At 41.9% G+C, this 26,211-nt stretch overlaps 1 protein-coding gene across 1 annotated transcript in view; it reads left to right on the top strand.

The window, feature by feature from the left end:
* The window catches only part of LOC120936635 (putative coiled-coil domain-containing protein 195), a 52,535-nt gene that overhangs the window by 7,073 nt on the left and 19,251 nt on the right, over nucleotides 1-26,211 (top strand). The window contains exon 2 of the mRNA XM_040349123.1: nucleotides 9,659-9,914. Within this exon, the coding sequence (XP_040205057.1) occupies nucleotides 9,659-9,914 (256 nt within the window). The remainder of the gene's footprint in view (nucleotides 1-9,658; nucleotides 9,915-26,211) is intronic.

Below are 26,211 nucleotides of genomic sequence, written 5' to 3'. Positions count from 1 at the left end.
TTCGCCGATTCACGAACGTCCACTTTGCCCGTCGCTCTAAATTTACGTTGTTTCCGTAGAGATACGCGGCGTAAAACTAAGGGTGCCCTCTAGGTGGCCTAGCCAATGTTAAGTATGGCCGTCGTTCCCGCGTCGAAATTTTAAATTTCACGTCGTTTGCGTAAGTCGTCCGTGAATGTCGCTGGATGCCATTTACGTTAACGTCGAAACCAATGACGTCCTTGCAACGTCATTTAGAGCAATGCACGTAGGGTAATTTTACGGACGGAGCATGCGCAGTACGTTCAGCGTGGGAACGCGCCAAATTTAAATGGTGCCCGCCCCATTTGAATTAGGCGGGCTTGTGCCGAGCGGATTTACGCTACGCCGCCGCAAGTTTACAGGTAAGTGCTTTGTGAATCAGGCACTTACGCTGTAAACTTGCGGCGGTGTAACGTAAATGGGATACGTTACGCCGCTGCATCGTAACGTATTTGTATGTGAATCTGGCCCTATATTCCCAGGGATGTTTGTTTCTTGGTGTTTTTTCACCTTGTGTCGTGGGCCATACTATCACAGCTCCCAGAACAGAGGCCCCCAAAGAACCTTCAGCTCCCAGTGCCACATTTCAAACTCACAGTTGATTTATACTTACCTCACATCTGCTACTGAGGAAGTGGAGGGAATCCACAAAATGCATTGAGCTTTTTAGATGCAGTATTGCTATAATCATGTGCTTTTATTTCAAGACCATCTACATGAACTTTTTGTAATCATGTATTTTTTTTTACTGTAATATGCTCATATGGAGCAACAAGTTTTGTATGTTACAAATCAACACTGTGAATTACAACTTTATTATGTTATGATGTAACATGTGTACATATATGAATTAATTAAGTGTTATAAACGTATATTACCATGTTATGGTATTACCATATATATATATATGAAATAATAAATAATACACACCAATCATTTTACTTTTTGCAGCCATGTGCTATATTTAAAGTCCCAACTCTTTTTCTGTTTTAATCTTGCACACATTAAAGTGTAAGTAAAGGCAATAGTTTATTTTTACATTTTGGTAGAGTAATGCCCTGTACACACGATCGGTTCATCCGATGAAAACAGTCTGATGGATTTTTTTCATCAGATATCCGATGAAGCTGACTTTCATCAGTCTTGCCTACACACCATCAGTTAAAAAAAAAGATTGTGTCAGAACGCGGTGACGTAAAACACAACGATGTGCTGAGAAAAATGAAGTTCAATGCTTCTGAGCATGCGTCGACTTAATTCTGAGCATGCGTTGATTTTTAACCGATGGATTTCCCCACAGACGATCGTTTTTTTCTATCGGTTTTTTAACCATCAGATAATTTTAAAACAGGTTCTAAGTTTTTTCACCGATGGGAAAAAAACTGATGGGACCCACACACGATCGGGTCGTCTGATGAAAACGGTCCATCAGACTGTTTTCATCAGACGAACCGATCGTGTGTACACGGCATAAGTAGAGTAACCCTGTTACATTTTTTTTGCCATCTGTGTCACGTAGGAAAGATTTCCGTTCACTTCCTGTCCTAAAACAGGAAATGAGAGGAAATCCTTCCAAAGTGAGGGAATCCTAGGATGTCACCCAGGTCACCAGATCTAGTGTCCCTATTTGAAGACTTCCCCTCTATTAGTGTTCTGGTGTTAACTGAAAATTTGGGAATTTCTTTTATTTTCACTTTCGACGATAGTGGTAAACAGGACAAATAGAGAGGGTGAATCTTCCCAATGCAGTCACAGACAGCAATAAAAACTGACAGGTGTTCTAATACCTCTCCACTTTATCCAAAGAAATAAGACCACTCTTTATATATGCTGTAGGAACAACCTCCCTTCCCTGAAGAAGGATTCAAAACTCATTGTGAATATCTCACACCCTATTAGATGACTAACTTTCACTTTATATTATGTTATAGGGTTTGTGTAATTATAGAGATGTATCTTGAAACACTTTAAGTTTCATATTATCTTTGTTCTTTTTTTAATGATTTAATGTTTTTAAACATTTGTAACAAGAAATATATTGGATTAAAATATGTGAATATCTGTGTTTGAAATGCAGTTAAATGGCCATGTATTTCTTGAATGGTTAAGTTATATCTTTTATTAATTCAATATCCCCAGATGAATACTATTAGATGTGATCGCAACAATGTGTTGCTTCTTCTTTGCACATTGAATATACAACCCCAGGCAAAAAGTATGGAATTACCACTCTTGAAAAATGTTCATTCAATTGTTTAATTGTGTACAAAAAAAATAATCACAGACATGCCTCAAAACTATTTCATTTAACATTACAATCTTCTGGCTTTAAGAAATAGTTTAAAAAAAAAAAGAAAGAAAACTGTAGTCAGTTGCAACTGTTTTTGCAGATCAAGCAAGGAAAAAAAAGATGAAATCACTAAATTTTGAGGAAAATATTATGGAATCACCATGTACTTTGCAGTTCTAAAACAAACATCTGCATCAGATTACATCCTGGAAAATTATGTCATCATCACCGAACATCCTTTCAATTGATGGAATAAGAAAAGTGTCCAAAACCTTAATATAAACTTGTGCATTTATTGAAGATTTATTGACTGTCATGTCCCCCGTACCTTTACCTGACATGCAACCCCATATCATCAATGATTGTGGAAATGTGCATGTTTTCTTCAGACAGTCGTCTTCATACATTTCATTGGAATGACACCAAAAAAAAGCTCCAGCATCATCACCCTGCCCAATGCAGATTCCTAATTCATCACTGAATATAACTTTCCTCCACAGTCCATGATTGCTTTTCTTTAGCCCACTGTAATCTTGTTTTTTTCTGTTTGGGTGTTAATGATGGTTTTCGTTAGTACAAATCAAACAGGAAGGTTGTTAAAGGGAATCGTACTGGTAGACCAAGGAAGATATCAAAGCGTCAAGTTAGAAAACTTAAAGCAATATGCCTTAAAAAACAGAAATAATCATCTAATAGGGTGTGAGATATTCACAATGAGTTTTGAATCCTTCTTCAGGGAAGGGAGATTGTTGCATGTCAGGTAAAGGTACGGCGAAGGTGACAGTCATTAAATCTTCCATAAACATATAATAACAACTTTATATTGAGATTTTGTACACTTTTCTTATTCCATCAATTAAAAGGATGTTTGGTGATGATGACATAATTTTTCAGGATTTTATCTGATGCAAATGTTTGTTTTAAAACTGCAAAGTACATGGCGATTCCATAATATTTTCCTTACAATTTGTTATTCCATATTTTTTTTCTTTGCTTGATCTGCAAAAACAGACTACAGTTTCCTTTATTTTTTAAGTGTTTTTTTAAAGCCAGCAGGTTGGAATGTTAAATGAAAATAGTTTTGAGGCATGTCTGCAATTGTTTATTTTTTACACCATAACCAATTGAATGAACATTTTCCAAGAGTGGCGATTCCATACTTTATCAGAGTCTGATAAAAAGAGAGGATTCTGGTGCTCCAATAGATGTAATGTCCTTAGTTTAAAACCATGGGTGGATATCATATCTGTAAAAGCAATTATCAATAGTTCAATCCTGGTTACTGGTATTTACAATAAAGGATGCAGCCATCCTCAGAGGGTGTCCATTACTTCAGTAGTAGAAAGGGAAGGGGAAAGGTGCCAACTGGATATAGAGAGTTCACAATAAAAAAAATTGTGCAAAGTGTACACTTAGGCCCCGTACACACGTCCGAGAAACTCGACGGGCAAAACACATCACTTTGCTCGTCAAGTTCCTTGTGAAGCCGCCGAGGATCTCGACGAGCCAAGTTTCCTCATTGACTAACGAGGAAATAGAGAACATGTTCTCTATTTGGCCTGACGAGATCCTCGTCGGTTTCCTCGGCCAAAAGTATACACACGACCGGGTTTCTCGGCAGAATACAGCTCCGATCGAGTTTCTGGCTGAATTCTGCCGAGAAACTCGGTCGTGTGTACGGGGCCTTACATAGTCCAAGAACAGGTGAAGATGCCTATCAAGATGATCAGTCTGAGGTCATCCAATGCTGCTCTGTGGGCTCCTCTGGCTGTCCCCTTGCTAATGGGGATGTAGATCTTCTTGCTGGCCATGTTCTGTGTCCCAGGAAACAAGAAGCTCCACGCACAACACGGCCAGCAAAAAAAATCTACATCCCCATCAGCAAGGGGACAGCCAGAGGAGCCCACAGAGCGGCATCGGATGACCTCAGACTGATCATCTTCTTTTTTTTTATTGTGAACTTTATATATCCGGTTGGCGCCTCCCCCCCCCCTTTCTACTATTGAATTCCAAACGTTTTGCCAGGGGTTGTATAATACAATGTCTTGCTCATTTTGTAAGAATCCATTGACACATGGGTAGACTCGCTGATTAGGACACGTTCACCATTGCCTTCTAGTTTTGCTTTTCCACACTCCAGGGGATCTATGTGTTTGGGATCTCCAGCCTGTGGATGTAATTGAGAAATTCATGTTGATTATTCCCAGATAGCTTACCATGAAATTAATGGTAGGCTTTTGTGGTAATTACAGCTTTCTAGTTGGGTTTATACATTTTGTTAACACTCATACATAGGGTGAGCTATATTATATGTCGTTAGTTGAGTTTTTTTTTTTTAATGACTAACTTTGTTTTTTTAAAGCCTAGTTAAGCTTTAATTAATGAAACAGTCTATAAATGGAACACAGGTGTATTGCCGCATACAGACGATCGGACATTCCGACAACAAAACCATGGATTTTTTTTTCGACGAATGTTGGCTCAAACTTGTCTTGCATACACACGGTCACACAAACGTTGTCGGAAATTCTGAACGTCAAGAACGCGGTGACGTACAAGACATACGATGAGCCGAGAAAACTGAAGTTCAATAGCCAATGCGGCTCTTCTGCTTGATTCCGACAGCAAATGTCCGATACACACGGTCAGATTTTCCGACAACAAGCTCACATCAAACATTTGTTGTTGGAAATTCCAACCGTGTGTACGCGGCATGAGAGTGACGGGTTTGCCTCCTCCATTCATAGATGTTTTTTTTAAATATGGAAAATATAGGACAGCTTCTGTGAACAGAGGAGGGGGGCAGAAAGAGCAGGCATAGTTGGCACTCTTGATTAGTGCATATGACAGTTTCCATGCAGAGGGTGTGAATAAATATCTGATCCGGTATTTAAAGCCCAACTGCAGGCAAAATTTTAATTTTAATAGTTACTTTGTCCCTTGATTCAAAACTATCCTGCAGAGTAATGAATAAAAGTCACAGCTTCTAACAAGAAATGCTCATTTCCTACCCTAGGGACTGTACATTTTTCCCTGCTCACTATCTGTTTGAGACTGGTCCTCTTACCACCCCAATGAGTTCTCCTGCCTTTGGAGCATCAGAGAGGAACCAGTTGCTGTACATATCACCTCTACCAAATATGCAGGCAGAGATGTACCATTGGAATATGGGGAAGAATTACCACGCTGCTATAGAAAGGTGAAAAAGCTGCTGGCACTAAACATACAGAAAGATATGTGACAGAATTGGAAGTGGGATATGTGCAGCGCTAATAGAGAGGACAAAATCTAATAAACAGGCTTTGTAAAAGGAGATCAAAATATAGGCAAGTAAAACATGGTATCACACGATGACTACTTGAAATTAGCAAAAAATACTGAGTGCGTGAACAACCAGATGAGAATAACCAATAATAGTCCAAAGTAGACCTCAGATGAACATAGGAGTCTATGGAAAGACTGTATGGAGCAACAGATGACTACTTTAAAAGTGACAGGAATTGCTGAATGAGTGAGCACCCAGATGGGAATGCCTAATGTTAGTCCAAAGTGAACCTCAGCTGATCACAGAAGTCCACTGAAAGACTGCACACAATATCAAATGGATAGTCTATTCAACCATGTGGTGGATATTAGCAGATCTTCAAATTGATTGGAATAAGGGGAGACATAGATGTAAAGACAATCCCAGATAAATTGGACACTCTTACCATGGGGTGGACCCAAGTACCTTTCGGTCGGAGTCAATTGAGCAGAGGTAAGAATGTTGATGCGACCAGCTCTCCCATCAGCGTCTCCCTTGGTGCTTAGTAGCTCCTCCAATTGCCGATCTGGATGGAATCCTCCACAGTTGTAGACTTCCAGCAGCTCATTAGTGTGTACTGAGGTGACAAAAGTTACTCCTCCACAGCTTCAGGGCGTATAAAAGGCATGCAAGAAAGCAAAAAAAGCCTCCACAAGGCGTAGATCAGATTGACCAAAAAGGGTTTATTAAAAACAGGAACCAAACAACAAATAAATAAAAAGTAGATAAAATAGTACGCATCCAGCAATGGTTACACATGGTGATCACAAGTAAAAGGGCGCAGTATCGGCAGCAAGCGTAGAACCCTATGCATTTCGTCCTGAAGCTGTGGAGGAGTAACTTTTGTCACCTTCACACTGAGGATGAGGGGATGTCGGCGCTATTTTTAACGGCGCTTTACTGTAGTTTTAGCTGCGCTTTTCGGCCTCTAACGGGGTGCTTTTAAAGCATCTTTGGGGCACTTTAAGAGCAGTGTATACACCGATACTAAAGCGCCCCTACCCATTGAAATCAATGAGAAGCGCCGCCGAAGCGCCTGCAAAGGTGCTATTAACCCCTTCATTGGACGCTAGCGGGGGTTAAAAGGCCGTTAGAGGCCGAAAAGAGAAGCTAAAACTACGGTAAAGCGCCGCTAAAAATAGCGTCGACATCCCCTCAGCCTCAGTGTGAAAGTGCCCCTATAATACTGTAATAATTAATTTTTTCAAATAAAAGTTCTCTGAATCATACCTGCTATCTGGCTTAGCAATAAAGATGCTCCTTTAGGCATTGGAACCATGAATTAAAGACAGCTCAAAGTTAAATATTTATTAAGCTCTCATTAAATCGCTCATTCATTTGCATTCATGACTTCGATTCCCCAACTGACACTTCCTATTGGCATTATAACATTTTTATTTGACACATTTAATTGACCCACATCATGAAGCAGTCATGTATAATCCTCCTAGGCCATAGCACCTGACCTTACTGCTGTGGAAATGTGCAGAGGCAATGCTTCCATGTACAGCAGCTCTCATGTGGCACGCTGATAAAGCATAGCCTGCTTCCACTTCATTTGAACTCCACATACATATCAAACTATTCCCAGGTGGCAGAGTGTTTAATGTATTAAAAATGATTTTTCTGCATTGGGAATAGATTTCATTATGTGTATGTAGGGTCAATCTGGATAAAAGGTCTGCTATACTTTAAATGGAAAATCCAACGCTAGTTTACTCTTGCAGTGTAAAGTGATAAACTAAGGTTATCTTTAGGAATAGTTGTTTATAAAGAAGAACGGGTAAATTAGAAAAGCAGGATTTTGTTTTAGAATGAAATCTGGAAAGTCAGCGATTTCCATTTCACGCAATGTATGCATTTCTTCATCCCAATAAATAGGCATTTGGTTAATACAAATGTATTTTTTTTTATTAAACTATATTGTAAACCTCAGCACTTGCAGATTTACATAGTGTGAAAACAAAGTAATGTATAAACATTCACAGGTATACAGAAGGCCTAAAAGTCTAGGAAACAGAGCACATCAGTGGCAGTGAACCAGAAAAACAAAATGCTAGGGCACACCATTATAATCCTAAGGCCACTTTCACACTGAGGCGCTTCTAAACTGCCAGTAAAAACACTGAGCGCTTTTGAAGCGCTTTTCAGGAGCTTTTGAAGCGCTTTTCAGGATGCTTTTGAAGAGCTTTTCATTAATTTCAATGGGGAGGGGAGTTTTTCACTCCCCAGTGTGAAAGCATTCATTGATTTTAATGGAAATACGTTTTTGTGAGCTTTTTAGGCGCTGTTTTTAGCATGAAAGTGCCTCAGTGTGAAAGTGGTCTGTGAAAGGGAGAGCTTTCGAAAATTATGGAAAAATTACAGTGGACCTGGTAGTCTACAGCAGCCTTTTTCAACCAGGGTGCCCTCTGGGGTGCCTTGGCAAAATGACAAAAAATTGCCCCAAATTGCCCAAACATTGTGTCCAAGTCAGCGGGTGGATCAAGCTTGCTTTTTTGTTACACAAAGTCACAGGTTTTCATTGTGCACGATTACAACCTTGGTTACTGTGCAGGCCAGCCACTAGCATCCTAACAACCACTGCTGTCATTGGTTAATGAGGAGGACACCTGCATAGCATCCTTGTTTGAACCCCATCCCCCTCTGTCAGCACTGGGGTCACATTAGCCATGTGGGGGGTAGACAATGAGGAAGAAGAAATACTGGAATACTAATAAGTGTCAGTGTGTAAAAGTGTATTTGCTTTGAAAGAATACATAATCTCTAATGTTGGGTGTCCTACGGGTGTGGATGTTGCCATGTAAAACTATTTGTTTGGTTTATTAAATTTTAGAAGGGGGTGCCTTGAGATTGTCCATAATTTTAAAGGGTGCCGTGACTGGAAAAAGGTTGAGAAACTCTCTACAGTAGTGGTTCTCAACTCGGGGGTCAAATGATGATTTTCCAGCGGTCACCAAATCCTGGCCTGTTTCTGAAGCCCACAGCGCTCTCCCAGCCTTTTCTCGGCCGCCCAGCTGGGCTGTTCCTAGAGCCCGCGGCCACCCACTCAGCCTCTTTGCAGCTGCCCATTCAGTTTACAGCATGGCTGGGGGGCAGAGACTAGAAGTCAGCTGACTGGTGAGCAAAGTGAAGTGGGAGGGGCTGAAGGAGACCCTATCTCCTGATTTCAGCATAGGTGTCACTGCTGCGGGACACCACTGTAGTATGGTGGGTTCCACGATACGAAAATAATTTTACTCTTAGGGGTCCCCACAATTTGTGAAATATTATTAAGGGGTCATGGAACTAGAAAGGTTGAGAACCACTGCTCTACAGCAACTAAGCCTTATATGGTAGCTACCTCTCCTCCAACATCCACCTATCTAAAAAAAAGGGGGGTAAAATACTTACTGTAGACTCCAGCTCTCAGTCTAATCACTTAGGATGATATCACTTAATTAAACATTCAAATATATTGTGAAAAGGCGCTCTTGCAAATATTTTATCTGGTAATAGTTTTTTTGGGGGGAATTTTTCTTTTTAGGCCCTGATTTTTTTGTTAGGTCCCCTTGCCTAATGCTACCAAGATCCAAACTTCAATCGCCAGCACTCACTACCATTGTCCAAAATAAAAATATTACTATTTTAACTATCCAGGAACATACTGTACAAAGAATTAAAAACCTGGTTGACGTGTTTCAGCCATACCTAGCCTTTGTCATAACCACAATATAGCACAAAACAGAGCCTTTTTTTTAATTCACTCCCAGAACATACAGTTCAAGGACAGAAGGACTGACGTGCACAAAAAATAAGTACAAACAAAAAAGGCCTTGGCTCAATCAGAGAGAATAAAGGAAGTTGTTGGTTTATTTTATGAAGTTGAGTATCCTGTAGTCACTGGATTCAGTACTTGTTTAGACTGGAGCCTTTAGCTGTTCTTTAGTGTCAGTAAAGATTATATAGCAAGCACCAGAGAAAATATTAATATTAAAAGAACAAAATGCATGGTGAATTGAAGCACCAAGTGAATCCTTATAATAACATTTTTCTTTTTTTAGGTGCTAAAATGACTGTCCGTCGATATTCTATGTCATCTCTAGTCTCTGGTGTTGGCTACTACAAACACAATGCACACATTAAAAGACATTCCAGCAGTGGAACGCTGAAGATTAATGGACCTGTACAAGCCACTGAGTCTGACATTGGAAATCAGCAAGCCATAAACAAAGAAACTGCAGAGGAAATGCCACCAGATCTTCTAGTGACTAACATCCCTAAGACAAGATCATTTCAGGAATATATGCATAAGTGCAGGTAAATAACAGCAATCTGCCATGTTTTTTATGTAATAAACAAAAGGTGGTATATATGCATGCTAATGCAGAGAAATAATAAAGATGTGAGATGTAAATTGATTGTCATGTATATGGATATAAGAACTCTGATGGGACTTTGGAAACAGGAGATTTGTTTGTTTTCAGAAGGCCAAAAGGTGATAGGTGTGTTTGTGACCCCTCTTATGTCACTATGCATGCTAGGCTGACTCGAGTGTGCATGGTAATAAAACAAGCCCTGAGTGATTCCCACCAGGAAGCTGTCATCTGTATTTTTCCAATCATAAGCAGCCGAGTCATGCCACGGCCTACAGACAAATTTATACAGGGGCATGGGGCTGCAGGGTGCAGAATACCTCAGTCTGTTATGACTGGCCAAGTTCAGATCATAGTTTCCTGGTGGCATCACTCAGACCTTGGATCCACACACACCTAAGCTCATTCCCGTTGTTTAGTGGTGAAATCTTGCTTGCACATCTCACCATCATAGCTGATTCATGGCTGATTTTACCCAGCTATCATTTAGTTATTTATCTCACTGCAGCTGCAGAATTGTTGCCATATTACCTGTAGGTGTATAAATAAGAACTACAAGAGAAATTAGTTGCGTTCCTTCCATAGGCAATGGAGAGCAAAAAAAAAGGCTCAATATCTGAAACGTAAAAAATTATGTGACAGTGCCATCCCCAACATTTATTAATTGGGAGCATTAACTGTTTATAGTGCCAAATTACACAGTGGGTCATATGCTGTATATTTGCATCAGTCCCTGTCCTCAAGGTGCAAATTTCAGTTGCAGGAAATAAATTTGCACGGTTCCCCCATCAACACATCCTTCCTGCCAAGCAATTGTCTTCTCCTGGAGGGTGAAGCCATCCCCGCCAGGAAAAGACAGTGATTATCGCTAGCGGCTGTAGCAGCTACTTGCTATCGTCGCAGCTGAATCCAGCAGACTGGTTATACCCAAGTTGACCGATCGATCAACTCGGTACATTCAGCCTATCCATTAATGGTTCCAATCTCGCCCAATTCCTGCTAAACCGTTCAAGATTCAAACCATCTATAGCCAACCTTACAATCTAAGGACACACACGTTAACTACATAATTACATAGTAGGTGAATCCATCAAGTCCAACCTATGTGTGTGATTATATGTCAGTATTACATTGTATATCCCTGTACGTTGCAGTCGTTCAGGTGCTTATCTAATAGCTTTTTGAAACTGTCACTGCCCCCTGCTGAAACCACCGCCTGTGGAAGGGAATGCCACATCCTTGCCGCTCTTAGAGTAAAGAACCCTCTACACAGTTTAAGGTTAAATCTCTATTCTTCTAATTTTAGTGAGTGGCCACATGTCCTATTAAACTCCCTTCCACTAAAAAGTTTTATCCCTATTGTGGGGTCACCAGTATGGTATTTGTAAATTGAAATCATATCCCCTCTCAAGCGTATCTTCTCCAGAGAGAATAAGTTCAGTGCCTGCAACCTTTCCTTATAACTAATCTCCTCCAGACCCTTTATTAGCTTTGTTGCCCTTCTTTGTAATCACTTCATTTCCAGTACATCCTTCCTGAGGACGGGTGCCCAGAATTGGACAGCATACTCCAGGTGAGGCTGGACCAAAGTCTTGTAGAGTGGGAGAATTATCGCTTTATCCCTAAAGTTAATCCCCTTTTTAATGCATGCCAATATTCTGTTTGTTTTGTTAGCAGCAGCTTGGCATTGCATGCCATTTCTGAGCCTATCATCTACTAGGACCCCCAGGTCATTTTCCATCCTAGGTTCCCCCAGAAGTTCAACCCTAGTGAGTAGATTGCATTCATATTTTTGCCACCTAAATGCATTATTTAAAAATTTTCTACATTATTTGCCATGTAGATGCCCACCCCATTAATTTGTTCTGATCTTCTTGCAAGGTTAACACATCCTGCAGAGAAGTTATTGCCCTGCTTAGCTTAGTGTTGTCCGCTAATACACAGATTGAGCTGTTTACCCCATCCTCCTGGTCGTTTATGAACACATTTAACATGATTGGCCCCAGCACAGAACCCTGGGGAACCCCACTTCCCACTCCTGATCATTCCGAGTATTCCCCATTTATCACCACCCTGTAAACTCGCCCTTGTAGCCAGTTTTCAATCCCTGTACTCACCTTATGGTCCATGTCAACAGACCTTACTTTGTACAGTAAACGTTTATGGGGAACTTTGTCAAATGCTTTTGAAAAATCCAGATACACCACGTCTACGGGCCCTCCTTTATCTAGATGGCAGCTCACCTCCTCATAGAAGGTAATAATAGATTGGTTTAGCAAGAACGATACTTCATGAATCCATGATGATTACTGCTAATAATACCATTTTCATTACTAAAATGTTGTATATAGTCCCGTATCATCTCCTCCAAGAGCTTGCATACTATTGATGTTAGGCTAACTGGTCTACAATTCCCAGGGATGTATTTTGGCCCTTTTTTAAATATTGGTGCTACATTGGCTTTTCTCCAATCAGCTGGTACCATTCCAGTCAGTAGACTGTCAGTAAAAAATAAGAATAATGGTCTGGCAATTACTAAAATGAGGTCCCTAAGCATCCTCGGGTGCAAGCCATCTGGTCCCATGATTTATTAATGTTAAGTCATCCAAGTCTATTACTAATTCTATCTTCTGTTAGCCATGAGGGTGCTTCCTGTGATGTGTCATGAGGACAAACACTGCAGTTTTGGTTACTGAAGCCCCCCGATTCCCTCGTGAAGACTGAGGAGAAGAATAAATTCAATACTTTCGCCATCTCCCCATCCTTTGTAACCAGATGTCCTTCCTCATTCTTTATGGGGCCAATATGGTCTGTCCTCAATTTTTTACTGTTTATATACTTAAAGAATTTCTTGGGATTTTTTTACTCTGCTCCGCTATGTGTCTTTCGTGTTCTATCTTAGCCGCCCTAATTGCAGCCTTACACATATTGTTGCATTCTTTGTAAAGTCCGAATGCTGATGATGATTAGTGTTGAGCAGAATATGCCATATTCGATTTCGCGATATATCTCGAATATATATTCGAATATTCGAGATATATTCGCTAAATTCGAATATTCGTGATATTTTATCGAAATTAATTGATTGCGATTTTTCGCTATTGCGAATGCGAAAATAATTGCGATTTTTTTAATAACTGCGGTAGGAGCGCTCTGATTGGCTCAGAATATTCGTGATATTTTATCGAAATATCGCAACATGCGAATGCGATATTTATTGCGCAATTTCGAGATATGCTGGAGGAGCGCTCTGATTGGCTCAGAATATTCGTGATATTTTATCGAAATATCGCAACATGCGAATGCGATATTTATTGCGCAACTTCGAGATATGCTGGAGGAGCGCTCTGATTGGCTCAGAATATTTGTGATATTTTATCGAAATATCGCAACATGCGAATGCGATATTTATTGCGCAATTTCGAGAAATGCTGTAGGAGCGCTCTGATTGGCTCACTCTGAAATCGAATATTCGAGATATTTTAACGCAATTTCACAAAATGCGAATGCGAAATTGATTGCAGATATTTCGAAAACTGCTGTAGCAGCACTCTGAAATCGAATATTTATGATATTTTAACCAAAAAACATATTGCGATTGCGATTTTTCGATCGCGCATGCGCAATCGCGCGAACAACACGCGACCATTTCCTGGAGCCTTGCCAGTTTCCAACTTATGATCGCAACGCAATCACACAGCAACATGGTTGGAAGCAATTTCACTAAATCTGAGGAAAAGATGCTGATTTGTGTAAGTATTTTGACCACTGTTATTTCATCATCTTCAACTGCATTTTAGTCTAGTTTAAAAGTTAGTATATATGATCAGATATTAGTATTTCACAAAAAATGTGTCTCCTGCTTTTACAAAACTACAAGTCCCAGCATGCCTGGACAGCTGCAGACACCCTGGTTGGCAAATGTGTATTTAGGCACTTTTCCTTGTTATTTAGCATAATGAATTTAACATTTTTTTGGACATAGGACGTATGCGAACGTCCTGACTTCAGTGTCCTCAAGGCCCAAGGACGTTCGAATACATATTGCCCTTTAGATGTTGCAGAACTACAACTTCCAGCATGCCTGGGAATGCTGGCACTTCTAGTATTGTAAGTTCTGCAGGCCCCCATTTTTCAGGCCTTTATGCACGGGTCTCTAAACTGTGGCACCCTAGATGCAGCAAAAGTAAAATTCTTAGCATGCACTGACAGACCGTGGCTGATGGGAGTAGTAGTTTTGCAACAGCTGGAGGTGGACTGGTCTTGAAACCCAGAGTTAGGTAACAAACCCGTAGTGTTTTGCAACCATTCTGCCTCCAGCTGGTTTTTTTCTGTTGAAAAGCCTGTGGCGTGCAAAACACAACCCAAAAACTCCACCCGGTGCAAGGAAAAATTTGCACACACCTAAAGAGTGACATCACAAAAAACTGCGACGGTTGCATACGTCAGTGGTCCTCCGAAAAGGTCCCATCTCTGACCCCCCGGGGCGTTAGGCTCCTGACAGGGAAAAGAGTTACTGTGGTCCATACAGCCGAAGCCATATGGACCCATCTCGGTCCAAGCAGCGCAATCGCGCGAACAACACGCGAACAACACGCGACCATTTCCTGGACCCTTGCCAGTTTCCAACTTTATGATCGCAACGCAATCGCAGAGCAAGATGGTTGGAAGTAATTTCACTGTATCTGAGGAAAAGTTGCTGATTTGTGTAAGTATTTTGACCACTGTTATTTCATTATCTTCAACTGCATTTTAGTCTAGTTTAAAAGTTAGTATATATGATCAGATATTAGTATTTCACAAAAAATGTGTCTCCTGCTTTTACAAAACTACAAGTCCCAGCATGCCTGGACAGCTGCAGACACCCTGGTTGGCAAATGTGTATTTAGGCACTTTTCCTTGTTATTTAGCATAATGAATTTAACATTTTTTTGGACATAGGACGTATGCGAACGTCCTGACTTCAGTGTCCTCAAGGCCCAAGGACGTTCGAATACATATTGCCCTTTAGATGTTGCAGAACTACAACTTCCAGCATGCCTGGGAATGCTGGCACTTCTAGTATTGTAAGTTCTGCAGGCCCCCATTTTTCAGGCCTTTATGCACGGGTCTCTAAACTGTGGCACCCTAGATGCAGCAAAAGTAAAATTCTTAGCATGCACTGACAGACCATGGCTGATGGGAGTAGTAGTTTTGCAACAGCTGGAGGTGGACTGGTCTTGAAACCCAGAGTTAGGTAACAAACCCGTAGTGTTTTGCAACCATTCTGCCTCCAGCTGGTTTTTTTCTGTTGAAAAGCCTGTGGCGTGCAAAACACAACCCAAAAACTCCACCCGGTGCAGTGAAAAATGTGCACACACCTAAAGAGTGACATCACAAAAAACTGCGACGGGTACATACGTCAGTGGTCCTCCGAAAAGGTCCCGTCTCTGACCCCCCGGGGCGTTAGGCTCCTGACAGGGAAAAGAGTTAGCAACGCATATCTCCCCTATACGTGTATCCTGTGTTGTTAATAATATATTCATAATTATGCAAATGATAATGGCTGCTATATTTATGCAAAAAAGGTGGCGACCGAAATGGCAGGATATAAAATCTGTCATGTTACCCCTGTCATTGATTAATAAGGCGAGAATGCTTCCAATTGTTGAATAGCATACATTTACGTCATATATCCATAAGGCTGTCAACAGAAGTATTACAATATACTTTGTTCTTCATCTTGCAGAAGTTCCTGGAAACAGGATACGACCTGCTCCGCAGGCAGCCAGAGAAAAGGGCTGTGGTCAGCGCCCTAATCACTGACTTTGGCGGCCAACACGACCACAAGGCAATAGTGAAGAAGTGGTCTGACCTGAAGAGGCGCCAAATGGATCAGGTCAGACGTCTTCGGGATAGATATCATCCAGGTAAGTTATTGTTGACAGTTATGTTTTTTTTTTCAAAAGTGTATTTTGTGCGTGAACTCGAAAGAGAGAGGAGCCGGCCTGCAGGAGTTGGGAGGCCTCCCCCAGAGGCAATTTGCCATCTTTCTCCATGCCCCGGGTGGCAATGGCGGGTGTGAGGGGGTCCTCCCAACCCAACCTCGCATAGCACACCCACCGGGGGCGGGGCTGAGACCACCAAACTCAATTCACATGTAGCCGAGAGCGGGATCCGAACCCCTAGCTGCAGAGGTGAATCACTTGTCAGTGCAGTGGCAATCGCGTGGAGCCACCGCAGCTCCTTTGGTGACAGTTATGTAAGGTCATATGTAATTCATGTAAGGTCAGATGTTGTTAACCAAGATGCCATGTTGTGCTAACATATATCACCACCAGCCAAGGTATTCATAGTACTGTTGAAAAAAGACATGGGACAGCAGACAGGAACACAGAAGTTATGTGGGAACATACTTTTCCCATTGCTTTGCATGGGACTTTAAAGAAAAACCCCGACCATGGCAAATAGGGGTGGGTAAGGGTTAAACCACCTATCCTATGTTTGTGGCTGACATATAAGTAACCTGTGTGCCAAGTTTCATGTAAATATCTTTAGCCGTTTGTACGTGATGCTGGAACATACATACATACATACATACATACATGCACACACACGTTGAGTTTTATATATATAGATTACCACTAAATTCCTGTGTTAGGCGGGGGGTTGTTATAGTAATCCCGTGTGCTCCATCAGGCCCTTTTTTTAACATGAGATCGTCTGAACAAAACAAAGGAGACAAAAACAGCTCATTTTAACATGGTGGCATCCCAGCTCACGCTCAGTCCCCTGTAGTGCCCACAAGACCCTTTAATATAACATTGTCCCATTGGTTAACTGTCTATATAAATCAATTTGTATTCATATACAATACAGCAGAGTACACAGAATTTGCATACGTCATTAGAAAACATTTTTATAATATATGAACATTGTGTTATTATAGGTGCTCCAATACCAGTTGTGCGCGCCAAGCGCAGAAGGCGCCAGGCCGATGAGGAGGAGGAGGAGGATGCGGCAGAGGAGGATGCGGCAGAGGAGGAGATGGATGAGGAGGAGCAGCCAGGGCCCTCCCACTCCCCAACCCCAGCTCCTGTTGAGGAGCAAGCTGAGGAGCTTCCCCCCCCACCACCCCAACTTCTCAAGCAGAAGAGCAGGAGGAAGACAGCGGTCCTGTGAGCCTCGTTCAGGAAGGTAAATATGTGCACAATGATTAATAACATTTCAACAATAAAATGTAGATATAAAAATGGACAACATATAAAGCGCACCTGTCAGATTGTAGAACCATAATATGGTATTGATGCTAGAAGTATACAGGTAGTGCATAATTATTAGGCAAGTTGTATTTTTGAGGATTCATTTTATTATTGAACAACAACCATGTTCTCAATGAACCCCAAAAACTCATTAATATCAAAGCTGAATTTTTTTGGAAGTAGTTTTTAGTTTGTTTTTAATGTTAGTTATTTTCGGGGGATATCTGTGTGTGCAGGTGACTACTATTACTGTGCACAATTATTAGGCAACTTAACAAAAAAATAAATAGATACCCATTTCAATGATTTATTTTTAACAGTGAAACCAATATAACATCTCAACATTCACAAATACACATTTCTGACATTTAAAAACAAAACAAAAACAAATCAGTGACCAATATAGCCACCTTTCTTTGCAAGGACACTCAAAAGCCTGACATCCATGGATTCTGTCAGTGTTTTGATCTGTTCACCATCAACATTGCGTGCAGCAGCAACCACAGCCTCCCAGACACTGTTCAGAGAGGTGTACTGTTTTCCCTCCTTGTAAATCCCACATTTGATGATGGACCACAGGTTCTCAATGGGGTTCAGATCAGGTGAACAAGGAGGCCATGTCATTACTTTTTTTTATTTAATACCCTTTCTTGCCAGCCACGCTGTGGAGTACTTTGACACGTGTGATGGAGCATTGTCCTGCATGAAAATCATGTTTTTCTTGAAGGATGGTGACTTCTTCCTGTACCACTGCTTGAAGAAGGTCTCTTCCATAATCTGGCAGTAGGACTGGGAGTTGAGCTTGACTCCATCCTCAATCCGAAAAGGCCCCACAAGCTCATCTTTGATGATACCAGCCCAAACCAGTACTCCACCACCACCTTGCTGGCGTCTGAGTCGGACTGGAGCTCCCTGCCCTTTACCAATCCAGCCACGGGCTCTTCCATCTGGCCCATCAAGACTCACTCTCATTTCAGCAGTCCATAAAACCTTAGAAAAATCTTTCTTGAGATATTTATTGGCACAGTCTTGACGTTGCAGCTTGTGTGTCTTGTTCAGTGGTCGTCGTCTTTCAGCCTTTCTTACCTTGGCCATGTCTCTGGGTATTGCACACCTTGTGCTTTTGGGCACCCCAGGGATGTTGCAGCTCTGAAATATGGCCAATCTGGTGGCAAGTGGCATCTTGGCAGCTGCACGCTTAACTTTTCTCAGTTCATGGGCAGTTATTTTGCACCTTTGTTTTTCCACACGCTTCTTTTGTTTGATGATCACGCTTCAGAAGCTTTGCAATTTTAAGAGTGCTGCATCCCTCTGCTAGATATCTCTCTATTTTGGACTTTTCAGAGTCTGTCAAGTCCTTCTTTTGGCCCATTTTGCCAAAGAAAAGGAAATTGACTAATAATTATGCACACCTGATATAGAGTGTTGATGTCATTAGACCACACACCTTCTCATTACAGAGATGTACATTACCTAATATGCCTAATCGGTAGTAGGCTTTCAAGCCTATACAGCTTGGAGTAAGACAACATGCATAAAGAGGATGATGTGGTCCAAATACTCATTTGCCTAATAATTCTGCACTCCCGGGATGTGTTAGACACATAACAAGTGTATACACATGATAATGATTGATTAATAAGCAAAAAAAATATTTTATTTATTTGGTAACGTTCTTTGAAATCCAAATGTTTTTTTATTATATCCTAACAGCATCAAGAGATCTGAGAAGGCAGAACAGACTCATCAAAAAGACCCACCAGAGGATCCTGCAAAACCAACGGAAGATCCGCTACCTAACGCAACAAAATGCTCTGCTAGAGCAGCAGCAATCCGATCATATTGCGGAACTGGAACGCATTCAGAAACGCATTGATAGTTATATTTGAATTTATTTTTGTATTAAAAAATCTTATTTTTTGGAAATGTTTCATTTCTTTTTGAGATAGATTTGTAGGTTTTTCAACACATCTAACTTCACATCAAACAAATCAACATCAACACATTTAACTTCATAATAAGCAAAAACATTTTATACTATTATTTTATTTAACAGTAACCTAGGACAAACTAAAGCACACGACACAGACACGACGAACACAAAATAAACTGTTGAAAAATGAACATAACAAAAGCAACAATATATATATATATATATATACAAAGAGAGAGAGAGGGAGAGCAAGAAAGAGAGAGAATGCAGATGAGCTCTTGCATACAGCCCAATGGTTGCAGTATAAATGCCGCAAAACAGGGTTTAACATAAGGTTCATTGTTATAGTTACACTTGCTGTTTAGATCCGGTCTGGTAGCTTGTAGCGGAGGCTGTTGGTGGATCCGCTGTGCCAGAGAGGTCATGAAGCTTTACTCAGCATGGAGGCAGCAGCAGGAGTATTAAAATATAATATAACTAGACAATGCATTTCCTGAGGAAAATGCGAGTGGGAATGCTGAATAGCTTAATTGGTGAGCCCCTTGCCAAAGACATTCACCATAACCACTACACTATCTTTAGGACACACAGCTTCTTTCTCTATCTGCAAAGTATAGAGTATGCTGACTTCCTGGTCGCCCCTCCCCCCTCAATAGGTTTCCCCTCCCCCCCCAGGTCAGTGAGGAGGAATATTGCACTGAGGTCAGGAAAGTTATTTATGGAAAGAAATAACATTACAAACGCTTTTAATTCACAGATCTAATACATGATTTAAGCCTCCAAACAAAGCTTAATAAATCCTCAACCGTACATGCGATCGATACAACGACTACACCGTTTGAAATACACGGCCCTTGTAAACGCATCGATATGAAATTTATGTTGATAAACTTAAAAATGTGGCCATGTCTGCGATTTAGAAAAGAGCATCTTTGTGAGTTCTGCAGCAACATTTTTTAGATAATTTAACATGAGAGTCTATGAGACATAATTTCTGGCTGTTGCTCCAATAACTAAAACTAAAATACGTATCGCAGAATTGATCACATTGCCATAAACCAGACAAGCATAGCTACGTTTTGATATAAAAATTGTGTATGAAAAGTAGATCTTGTGGGCGTGAGACCAATTTGTTTCCCCTTTTTCTAAAGATATTTTTAATTACAAAGATCTCCAATGTTAAGGTCACATGACAGACTCTAAATCCCCTCCATAGGATTACATTATAACCGATTGCATTTTTGTGAAAAATTCGCCAAACGTAAATTGCGTTTTCACCAAAAAATTGTAAACGATAACGATCTGAAAAGTCATAGCCGGATAGCTAAATATTTTGTGACCGCTTTAAAGTTTGTTTAGTGTCTGTAAGTGAAAGTATGAAGTAGCTGAAACTTTTGGCAGGGCATGTGAATTCAAAGGGGAAAAGGATGTTCTCATTGACTTCAATGTTAAAAAAAAGGGTCTAAAAGCTTAAAATTTATAAAAGTGTAAATAGTCGAAAAAAACTTGAAGAAGTCCCATCCATCATTAGCTGAACGAGACGAACATTTTTACAGTTGAATGGTCTCAATAGCTGAAAGTATGCCGAAGTTACGCAGAACCAAAAAACGTAAGGAATAATAAGATTACTAAATTTACGGATATCAATACTGGAAATGTTTATTAAAGCATTCACACTAATTAAGATTAATACATTTACGGGTATCCATACTGGGAATGCTTATTAAAGCATTCCCACTAAGTATCACACAGGCATGATTTACAAGCAGTAGTGGTAATAGTACTAGATAGCATAAAAACACTTGGGGAATACTTTACAGCATCAGTAGTGGTCATAGTAGTCAATAGTGTACCAAAAAATTGGGACACAGGTGTCTTGACTGAGCTGTAATAGTAGTAGTAGACATTGACAATACAGTGTCAAATCACTCGGGCAAGAGGTGCCATGATGAACAGCAGCAGCAGCATCAGTAGTGGTAATAGTAGTATAGAGTGGCAAATAACTAGTGACATAGGTGTCTTGATTGAGCAGTAGTAGTAGTAGTAGACATTGACAATACAGAGTCATATCACTTGGGCAGGAGGTGCCATGATGAACAGCAGTGGTAATAGGAGTATATAGAGTGTGAATTAACTGCTGACATAGGTGTATTGACTGAGCAGCAGAAGCAGCAGTAGTAGTATTAGCAGTAGTAGTTGATACAGAGTCATATCACTTGGGCAGGAGGTGCCATGATGAACAGCAGTGTTAATAAGAGTATATAGGGTGTGAAATAACTGCTGACATAGATGTCTTGACTGGGCAGCAGAAGCAGCAGTAGTAGTATTACCAGTAGTAGTTGATACAGAGTCATATCACTTGGGCAGGAGGTGCCATGATGGACAGCAGTAGGAATAGGAGTATATAGAGTGTGAAATAACTGCTGACATAGGTGTATTGACTGGGCAGCAGCAGCAGAAGCAGCAGTAGTAGTATTAGCAGTAGTAGTTGATACAGAGTCATATCACTTGGGCAGGAGGTGCCATGATGAACAGCAGTGTTAATAAGAGTATATAGGGTGTGAAATAACTGCTGACATAGATGTCTTGACTGGGCAGCAGAAGCAGCAGTAGTAGTATTACCAGTAGTAGTTGATACAGAGTCATATCACTTGGGCAGGAGGTGCCATGATGAACAGCAGTAGGAATAGGAGTATATAGAGTGTGAAATAACTGCTGACATAGGTGTATTGACTGGGCAGCAGCAGCAGAAGCAGCAGTAGTAGTATTAGCAGTAGTAGTTGATACAGAGTCATATCACTTGGGCAGGAGGTGCCATGATGAACAGCAGTAGGAATAGGAGTATATAGAGTGTGAAATAACTGCTGACATAGGTGTATTGACTGGGCAGCAGCAGCAGAAACAGCAGTAGTAGTATTAGCAGTAGTAGTTGATACAGAGTCATATCACTTGGGCAGGAGGTGCCATGATGAACAGCAGTGTTAATAAGAGTATATAGGGTGTGAAATAACTGCTGACATAGATGTCTTGACTGGGCAGCAGAAGCAGCAGTAGTAGTATTACCAGTAGTAGTTGATACAGAGTCATATCACTTGGGCAGGAGGTGCCATGATGAACAGCAGTGTTAATAAGAGTATATAGGGTGTGAAATAACTGCTGACATAGATGTCTTGACTGGGCAGCAGCAGCAGAAGCAGCAGTAGTAGTATTACCAGTAGTAGTTGATACAGAGTCATATCACTTGGGCAGGAGGTGCCATGATGAACAGCAGTGTTAATAAGAGTATATAGGGTGTGAAATAACTGCTGACATAGATGTCTTGACTGGGCAGCAGAAGCAGCAGTAGTAGTATTACCAGTAGTAGTTGATACAGAGTCATATCACATGGGCAGGAGGTGCCATGATGAACAGCAGTAGGAATAGGAGTATATAGAGTGTGAAATAACTGCTGACATATGTGTATTGACTGGGCAGCAGCAGCAGAAGCAGCAGTAGTAGTATTAGCAGTAGTAGTTGATACAGAGTCATATCACATGGGCAGGAGGTGCCATGATGAACAGCAGTAGGAATAGGAGTATATAGAGTGTGAAATAACTGCTGACATAGGTGTATTGACTGGGCAGCAGCAGCAGAAGCAGCAGTAGTAGTATTACCAGTAGTAGTTGATACAGAGTCATATCACTTGGGCAGGAGGTGCCATGATGAACAGCAGTGTTAATAAGAGTATATAGGGTGTGAAATAACTGCTGACATAGATGTCTTGACTGGGCAGCAGCAGCAGAAGCAGCAGTAGTAGTATTACCAGTAGTAGTTGATACAGAGTCATATCACTTGGGCAGGAGGTGCCATGATGAACAGCAGTGTTAATAAGAGTATATATGGTGTGAAATAACTGCTGACATAGATGTCTTGACTGGGCAGCAGAAGCAGCAGTAGTAGTATTACCAGTAGTAGTTGATACAGAGTCATATCACATGGGCAGGAGGTGCCATGATGAACAGCAGTAGGAATAGGAGTATATAGAGTGTGAAATAACTGCTGACATAGGTGTATTGACTGGGCAGCAGCAGCAGAAGCAGCAGTAGTAGTATTACCAGTAGTAGTTGATACAGAGTCATATCACTTGGGCAGGAGGTGCCATGATGAACAGCAGTGTTAATAAGAGTATATAGGGTGTGAAATAACTGCTGACATAGATGTCTTGACTGGGCAGCAGCAGCAGAAGCAGCAGTAGTAGTATTAGCAGTAGTAGTTGATACAGAGTCATATCACTTGAGCAGGAGGTGCCATGATGAACAGCAGTGTTAATAAGAGTATATAGGGTGTGAAATAACTGCTGACATAGATGTCTTGACTGGGCAGCAGAAGCAGCAGTAGTAGTATTACCAGTAGTAGTTGATACAGAGTCATATCACTTGGGCAGGAGGTGCCATGATGAACAGCAGTGTTAATAAGAGTATATAGGGTGTGAAATAACTGCTGACATAGATGTCTTGACTGGGCAGCAGAAGCAGCAGTAGTAGTATTACCAGTAGTAGTTGATACAGAGTCATATCACATGGGCAGGAGGTGCCATGATGAACAGCAGTAGGAATAGGAGTATATAGAGTGTGAAATAACTGCTGACATAGGTGTATTGACTGGGCAGCAGCAGCAGAAGCAGCAGTAGTAGTATTACCAGTAGTAGTTGATACAGAGTCATATCACTTGGGCAGGAGGTGCCATGATGAACAGCAGTGTTAATAAGAGTATATAGGGTGTGAAATAACTGCTGACATAGATGTCTTGACTGGGCAGCAGCAGCAGAAGCAGCAGTAGTAGTATTAGCAGTAGTAGTTGATACAGAGTCATATCACTTGAGCAGGAGGTGCCATGATGAACAGCAGTGTTAATAAGAGTATATAGGGTGTGAAATAACTGCTGACATAGATGTCTTGACTGGGCAGCAGAAGCAGCAGTAGTAGTATTACCAGTAGTAGTTGATACAGAGTCATATCACATGGGCAGGAGGTGCCATGATGAACAGCAGTAGGAATAGGAGTATATAGAGTGTGAAATAACTGCTGACATAGGTGTATTGACTGGGCAGCAGCAGCAGAAGCAGCAGTAGTAGTATTAGCAGTAGTAGTTGATACAGAGTCATATCACATGGGCAGGAGGTGCCATGATGAACAGCAGTAGGAATAGGAGTATATAGAGTGTGAAATAACTGCTGACATAGGTGTATTGACTGGGCAGCAGCAGCAGAAGCAGCAGTAGTAGTATTACCAGTAGTAGTTGATACAGAGTCATATCACTTGGGCAGGAGGTGCCATGATGAACAGCAGTGTTAATAAGAGTATATAGGGTTTGAAATAACTGCTGACATAGGTGTCTTGACTGATCCAGAGGAGTCATGGGAGAAAATCATGTGGTCAGATGAGACCATAATATAACTTTTTGATCATAATTTCACTAACCGTGTTCGGAGAAAGAATAATGATGAGTACCATGCCAAGAACGCCATCCCTAATGTGAAGCATGGGGGTGGTAGCATCATGCTTTGGTGGTGTTTTTCTGCACATGGGACAGGGTGACTGCACTGTATTAAGGAGAGGATGACCGTGGCCATGTATTGCGAGATTTTGGGCAACAACCTCCTTCCCTGAGTTAGAGCTTTGAAGATGGGTCGAGGCTGGGTCTTCCAACATGACAATGACCCAAAGCACACAGCCAGGATAACCAAGGATTGGCTCTGTAAGGAGCATATCAAGGTTCTGGCGTGGCCTAGCCAGTCTCCAGACCTAAACCCAATAGAGAATCTTTGGAGGGAGCTCAAACTCTGTGTTTCTCAGCGAGAGCCCAGAAACCTGACTGATGTAGAGAAGATCTGTGTGGAGGAGTGGGCCAAAATCCCTCCTCCAGTGTGTGCAAAGCTGGTGTAAAACTACAAGAAAGGTTTGACCGCTGTAATTGCAAAGAAAGCCTACTGTACCAAATATTAACATTGATTTTCTCAGATGTTAAAATAGTTATATTCAGCACTGTAAATACATCAGGTCCGGGGCTCCATCAGGGAATGCATGACAAGGGACCCTTCAGCGCCCTGAACCGACGACGGGTGCCAGAAAGTCACCGCCGATCCAGGACTCATTCATCTTTATGAATGTGAGTCTGTCCACGGAGTCTGTGGACAGACGGGTCCTCTTGTCCGTGACCACCCCACCTGCCGCGCTGAATGTCCGCTCAGATAGTACGCTGGAGGGGGGGCAAGACAATAACTCCAGCGCATACTGAGCGAGCTCGCGGCAGGTGTCCAATCTGGCAACCCAGTACTCCATGGGGTCGTCGGTGCTCATACTGTCAGAAGCACCGACGGACGCCATGTAGTCTGCCACCATGTGGGCCAGCCGCTGGTGGTGACTGCTGCTGCTGCTGGTGCTGGTACTGGGTCGCTCGGTTTGGAAGAACATCCTCATCTCATCCATTAGGTCCCCTGCTCGGCTGCTGCTGGGTGCAGCCACCTGCTGGGTGAGATGAGGGGGGACAACTGGAGGCCGGGGAGTTGCCTGCTCCAACCGTCTGACAATGCCTGCCTGCAGTTCCTCCATCCGGTGCTGCCTCCGGCTGGCTGGGATGAACTGCTCCAGTTTCCCCTTGCACCTGGGATCCAAAAGGGTGGCCATCCAGAAATCATCCCTCGCCTTGATGGTCTTAACCCGGGGGTCCCTCCTGAGGCATCTCAGCATGTGGGCAGCCATGGGGAAGAGCACAGCCCGCTGTGACTGCTCACTGCTGGCCAGGTGAATGAGGTCCGACTCTTCATTCCTGAGGCGCTGCTGGTCAAACTCAGAGATGCCCAACCCCCGGACTATCGGTGCCCCCAACACCGGCTCTCCCTCCTGACCAGGCCCTGACTCCGGGACGACACCAGCAACCACCTCCTCCTCATCATAATCCATAATCATCCTCCTCCTCCTCCTCGTCCTGGCCCTGGTCTCAGTGGAGCATTGCTGACTCCTCCTGCTCCACCAAGGCACTCTCCCCAGCTTCGAGCAGGCGATCTAGTGTCCTCTCCAGCATGAACA

Source organism: Rana temporaria, chromosome 4 (assembly GCF_905171775.1).
Source record: "Rana temporaria chromosome 4, aRanTem1.1, whole genome shotgun sequence".
NCBI lineage: Eukaryota > Metazoa > Chordata > Amphibia > Anura > Ranidae > Rana > Rana temporaria.
Note: the sequence above shows the minus strand (reverse complement) of the source record. Positions and strands in the feature narration are given on the sequence as shown.